This window comes from Juglans regia, chromosome 5 (assembly GCF_001411555.2).
Source record: "Juglans regia cultivar Chandler chromosome 5, Walnut 2.0, whole genome shotgun sequence".
Lineage (NCBI taxonomy): Eukaryota > Viridiplantae > Streptophyta > Magnoliopsida > Fagales > Juglandaceae > Juglans > Juglans regia.
Genome location: NC_049905.1, coordinates 6,400,828 through 6,406,853, shown reverse-complemented (window position 1 = coordinate 6,406,853; position 6,026 = coordinate 6,400,828). Strand labels below are relative to the sequence as shown.

Genomic DNA, 6,026 nt, shown 5'->3' with positions numbered 1-6,026 from the left:
ACGGTTGATCCTTTTACTTTCATTTTTGAGATGTACAAAGTCAACAATAGAATTGATTTAGATAGGTGAATCCTATAAGGGGATTTTATTGGAAACCACTAATAGAATGACACGTCAGCTGAGTACATGGGATTAGACTAAAGCTGGCCACACCATAGAAATGCGGCAATGCCTATACCCTTTTTAGAAAACCTAGCGTGTGAAACAGATTCATCTCTTTCCCTTTACAAGAACTCATCCGCACAATTTGCATAAGAACCAGCCGCACATCTTACTGGAGGACGAGCAACACTTTTGGCTAACGCAGACCGGCACACCCACAGTTCGCATACCGGCATCTGAAGTCGCACCCCTTGTAATCCAATATATAATCTTCATATAGACAGTAGAATTTGAAGCAAAAATTTTAATTAACCACACAATCTTATATAAATTTAAACATTGTCGTTGAAATTTATAGTTTTTATTTTTTTGATCGATGCAGATGGAAGTTAATGATACAAGTATCGCTTGCAGTAAAAAAAAAAAAAAACCTTACGACCAAAGTTTTTCATTCCCCAAAACAACAACACTTGATAGAATTGCAAGTTGATCATTTTCCCTAGCAGTTATCTAAAACGTGTTTGAGTTTTCAAATTTTGAAGTAAATTGAATTGATGATGGGTTATCCAGATCTCATGGCTTTCCAAAGAGTATCTCACTGTGTTTTCACTTATAATGGATCTTAAAAGAATATTCAGACAGCTTGTAAGTATAATCAAATCTTGAGAAAATCGAGGATGGAGAGAGAGAGAGAGATAGAGAAGGATTAAGTGATCGTGTTTCGATGTAATCCAAAAAAAAATCGTGTTTCGATTTTCAAATCTTGAGAAAATCGACGTAGTCTTCAAATCGTGTTTCGATTCTTTAAATCAGAGAGAGAGGTTAGGGTTCATGAAGGAGAGAGAGAGAGAGAGAGAGAGAGGGTGGGGAGGGGGGGTTCGGTCTCGACAATCACATGTGACCCATGATAATTTGTTTTTCCTCTGCAGCACCCCCCACCAACTTAAAGATACATCTCCTATGTGGCCACATTCGTTGGTTGTTGTTGTTCTCTAAACTATGGATAAACCTATTTGAAGTTATTCTCAGTCAACAATTAAAGTAAGATAACGAGCTTTTTCATCAGTCAAGTTTGGAATGAAAACATCATTTTCTTCCTACCACTTACCAATCAACTTTTTTTTCCCCCTACCGCCGCTTGGCTACAATGTTGGGTAGTACAGCGAACAAACAATTTCCTTGGTTGACAGAGGAAGTTCCGAGTGATTGATTTCTAGGTTTTGTTGTAAATCTAATTTATTACTTCTAATTACGTAAATCAATAGTTTAAACCGCACTCAAAAGTAGAGCATTTTCCATTTTTATAGGAACTTCCATGACTCATTGAGACCAAAACCATTTTTTTAAAAATAAAAAGAAAAAACCAGGGGTACACCTCTTGTGCCCCTTAAGATAGCCACTAGACGAACAAAGAGAACTATATACAAAGTTCCTGGTAACCATAAAAAAATTGTAGGGCCTTGAGGCCACAAATGTACCACTTTTAATCAGATGATCCTACTCTTTTGCAAGGAAACAGGGGATGCCTAGTCAATCATAAGAACACGAATGGCAAACATGTTTTAATGTTACCACCACCACTCATCACCACCTGAATCATTAGATTGAAAAAATATTTGAAAGAAAACAATTTTGACCCAGGCTTTCTTCTTCTCCTTTTTTTTTACCTGTTAAGAATATGATAAAGATGTAGATCTGCATCGACAACAGAAATGATAATTGTATCTTCATTTCTTTTGTATAAGCTTCATGGATCTGTATTCGTGCATGGCAACTCCTAAACCAGGGCCAGGGGTTGTTTTACATGAACTAGCACCCAACAGATGAGGTCCCACAGAAAAATATAAAGATGTTTACCTATTATTGTTTGCTGCTGTTGCAGTTTGGCCTCAGCAGTATCGATAGAATATCAGAAAATTGAGGGCGCTTTGAAGGGATACCGTTCCAGCATTTTGTCATCAAAGATCTCAGAACTTGTGGGCAGTCCTTGGGGATCTCTGGTCTAAGACCACAAGCAGCAATCCCAACCGCTGCTTGCACCGGTGAATATGCAGCATAAGCTGCCTCACCAGACACCATCTCCCAAATTACCATCCCAAAACTATATGCATTACTCATCCAGGTCTCAGAAACGCTCTCTGGGTCACCTGCAATTATCTGTTCTCATCCAAAAAGGGGCAAAAAAAATACCATTTTCAGCTTTGGAATACTCACTGAATGGAATGTGCTAAAGGAAAAGAAAAGACAAACTTTTATATACATAGTTGGTGTGTTGAAATGAACTTTAAAGAAGAATTTCCAACTTAAATTCTATTTATGAAGTTTTACGTAACTCCTACGATGTTCCACTTCGAAATAAACAGACTAAAGATGTCCAGGTGGATTACCATTCAGAAAGAGATAATTAAATTGAACTTTCAATATACACCTGTACCACCATTACTACTTTAATAATATAGAACATCTACATTGCCACCCATCTACAATAGGAATTTGTCAGTTCTTAAATAGTTTCTAATGGTATCGGCAACATAAAGATTAGGCAGCCAAAGAAATTAGGAAGAAACAGTACCCAGACAATGGCTCACAGATTGTAGATTGTTTTTTCATCTTTGACTTTTGTTTTTAGTCATTTTTTTTCCTCGTTTTTGTGGAGAGAGAGAGGGGGGGGGGGGGTGTTTACAAAGCAGGTAATAACTTATAACCTTGGGACTAAAATCATGCTATAATATTAAAAGTTCCCTTACGTGGGCTCCACTTGTTGGGCTGGGAATATATAGGAGTGCTTAGATAAAGGTAAACACAATATTGAAGCTTAAAGCAAATACAATTATGAAGACATGTTAGGCATGCTAAAACAATGATGTTTCGATAAGTGACATAAAGTCTCTTGACAAGTGTGGAGTGGTCCTGAGAACTCACGTACAATGGACCAAGATAATGTTTTGTACACGATAACATTTATATTTTGTGCAATTAAAGAAGAAGAAAATCCTATAGTTGGATACCCAAAAGGTTTATCTAGGTAAAGTTGCAATTTTTTCCTAGGTAGGCAAATAATTTAAGGATAGCACAAATCTTTTACACCTATAATTGACCCACATAGTTTGATTCAAATCCAATGTAAAAGTTATATACCAAGCATTCGTCAACAATTGCAAACTCCAAAAAGTTAAAATAGCAAGCATCCACTAGTGGACCATTTCTTCCCCGAGCATATTCCAGAAAATCACAGCAAACAATCAAATGTGTAACACGGATGGATTTGAAGTAATTCGATCATAGCAGATGGTGTAAGAACCTCAAACAATCAAGTTTATCGAAACCTTAAGGAGTATAGTGAAACACGGTTACAAATGCCCAAATGGGAAAGGAATGATAGCATTTTGTTTCCACGGCAATCAGCATTCAAAGACAATTACGATTCATGCATTTAACGACTAACTCAAGTCGTAGACTAATTCTAAATGCTTAGTCATATAGAGTAGTAATGATACCATTACGCGTCATCCGAAATTATTCAACTAATTAGCTTCACTGATTTGATTTTTTTTATTCTTTTTGAAAAAAAATGCAAGTGCCGATTATATAGTTGAATTTGTATAGCTATCCATGAATTTGGTAAACTTAAACTAATGTCACAGGGAACAAACCTCTGGAGCTAGCCACCGATAACCATCAGTTTCGTAGTCCATTGCCTCACCAACACTCTTGCAAACAGCAACAACACCCATGTCCCCCAAGCAAGCATTTCCATGCCGGTCCAACAAGATCCTTTGTGTGTTGAGGTCTCTATATGCAATGCCATGATCATTCATGAACTTCATCCCCTCCGCTACGTCAACAGCAATTCTTATAATTTCCTTAGTCTGAAGCTTCTTGTTCTTCAGCAATAAGTTATGAACTGAGCCACCTTCCATCAACTTCGTCACGATACACAACCCGTGATTCTCATCGACGCAAACACCATAGAGTTGCAGAATATTTCTGTGCCCACAGGTCATCAACTCCAACAGATCCTTTCGGAGCTCAAACCCATAAGAATTCCCCTTGTCACACCCCTTGAGCTTTTCAATTCCAACCTTTTTGCCCCCGTAGACCCCCTTATACGAACTGGGTCCAATCTGTTCGATAAACTCAAGATTTTCTGAGTTCAACAGCCATTTCCCAATCTCATCCCCACCCGACTGAATCGTCTGCCATTCATCAACCGATGCATAGAAAGAAGAAGTGGGCAATGGCATCTGAAGCTGAAAGTTCGTGTTCAAATATTCATCCCCATTTCTATCATTTTGGTCAACCGGTTCTTCTTCAATCTCTGCAAAGTCTCTCCCGTTAGTGCTCTCTTCCTGACACCCACAAAGCCCAAAAGTGAGCTTCACTGCATTGGCCTTTGGCTTCCTTGTAGCCGATTTAAGTGCATTTTCAATCCGGGTTTTGAACGATCTCTCCTTCCCGGCATGAACCAGAAGAATCCCAAGAGTGAACCCCTTCTTCTCAAAGATCTGTATCTTCTTGCAACAAATGGACGCGCTGTCCAGTGCCCCGGACATCACCGGCCAAGAAATCAAAGAGTTACATGCAAATGTGAGCTTGAATACAGACCCCTGAACTTCATCATCTGACACTTCTTGAATAACTACCGCAGGGTGGTCATCCCCCGATGCCTCCTCTATCAACTTAATATGAAGAAACACTTCTTTCATATCAAATCCCGCTTGAGCATAACTGTAAGCATCAGTTTAACAAATTAATAAATAGACGAGAAAATTAAATTAGATCAATTCTCTGTAACTGAAGAAAATTAAAAGGGTCGAAGAGACACCTAAATGCTCTGTTTGGCTCCTGAGAAACAAAATCCATTCCTCCACTGAACTTATAGATCAGGAGAGTTTAGTTTTTATTCATTTTTTGTTCATACTTGGAGCCTCATTGTCTTTCATTTTCCAACATTTTCTCAGCAACCAAACAGAGTCCGGGCTCAGAAAATGAGTCAACCTGAGCGGCAACGAATCATAATGCTTGCGGAGGTTGGAGACGAGCTTCTCCGGGAGCTGGCTACCGGGATAGAGCTGCGTAAGGTTCCGCACAACGCTGCCCCACATGACCTTCCTACAGCACTCGATCTTTGGCGAGGAGGGAGACGGTGAGTCACGTGCCGAGTCGAGATTCAGAGAGTTCTTGAGGGAGGCGACCGCCTCCGACACGTTCCGGCTAAGCCTCTGGAGCCTCTTCTGCATCGCCGAAGACTCCTTCGCCCCAGATGCCCCTCCGGAACCACCGGAGCTAGCCGTAGGTGACCCCTCCGACCGGTCCTGTGCTCTCATCAGCACCTGCTCGACCATGTCCTCGTCCGTGCTGGCTCGGCTGGACCAGCACTCCAGCGCCGCAGCCATGGGCTCGGTCAAACATATGCAATCCAAATGTTGGTGTTCACAAGGCTGAATACCGGAACCGAAACTTTCGCTCAGATTTTCCGAGCTGTGTTTGTCATCATTTTCTCTTTCTGAGAGGAAAATGTGATAGAACAGAGGAATAGGAGATGGCGGTGGTTCGTTTGTTCCGAGAGTGAGATGAGTCTGCCATTGCGTTGCCGCAGTAATAAATAAGAGAAATACCAGCCGTGTGTCATGATGCAAAACTTACTTTCTTCGTTTAAAAATAAATGTTTTAGATATATTCTTAAAAATAAATGAGTAAATAAATAAATTAATATGATTAATATATCAAAAAATACTTTAATTATAAAATGATTATATAAAAATAATTTTATAAATTAATAGGATTTATCAGATTATAAAATTATTTATATTATAAAATATATCTAACGTAAATCTATAAGATTATTTTTATGTAATCATTTTATAATTGTAGAACTACACTAATATAATATATTAGATTATAAAATTAATATATTATATAAA

General features: G+C 38.9%; 1 protein-coding gene across 3 annotated transcripts; it reads right to left on the bottom strand.

Annotated features, from left to right (window-relative positions):
* Positions 1-5,696, bottom strand: LOC108989897 (probable serine/threonine-protein kinase DDB_G0282895). 3 transcript variants are annotated; one of them, XM_018963661.2, is made up of 4 exons: positions 5,101-5,696; positions 3,756-4,830; positions 1,960-2,259; positions 1-372 (listed from the first exon to the last, which is right to left on the bottom strand). In XM_018963661.2, exons 1-3 carry the CDS (start codon positions 5,496-5,498, stop codon positions 1,963-1,965), a joined length of 1,770 nt encoding a protein of 589 aa, XP_018819206.1. In that variant the 5' UTR covers positions 5,499-5,696; the 3' UTR covers positions 1-372; positions 1,960-1,962. The 3 variants fall into 3 exon arrangements, with proteins under 3 accessions (XP_018819206.1, XP_018819207.1, XP_018819205.1); XM_018963662.2 differs by having other exon boundaries at positions 2-352; XM_018963660.2 differs by lacking the exon at positions 1-372 and having other exon boundaries at positions 1,799-2,259.
* Between the last annotated feature and the right edge of the window lie 330 nt (positions 5,697-6,026).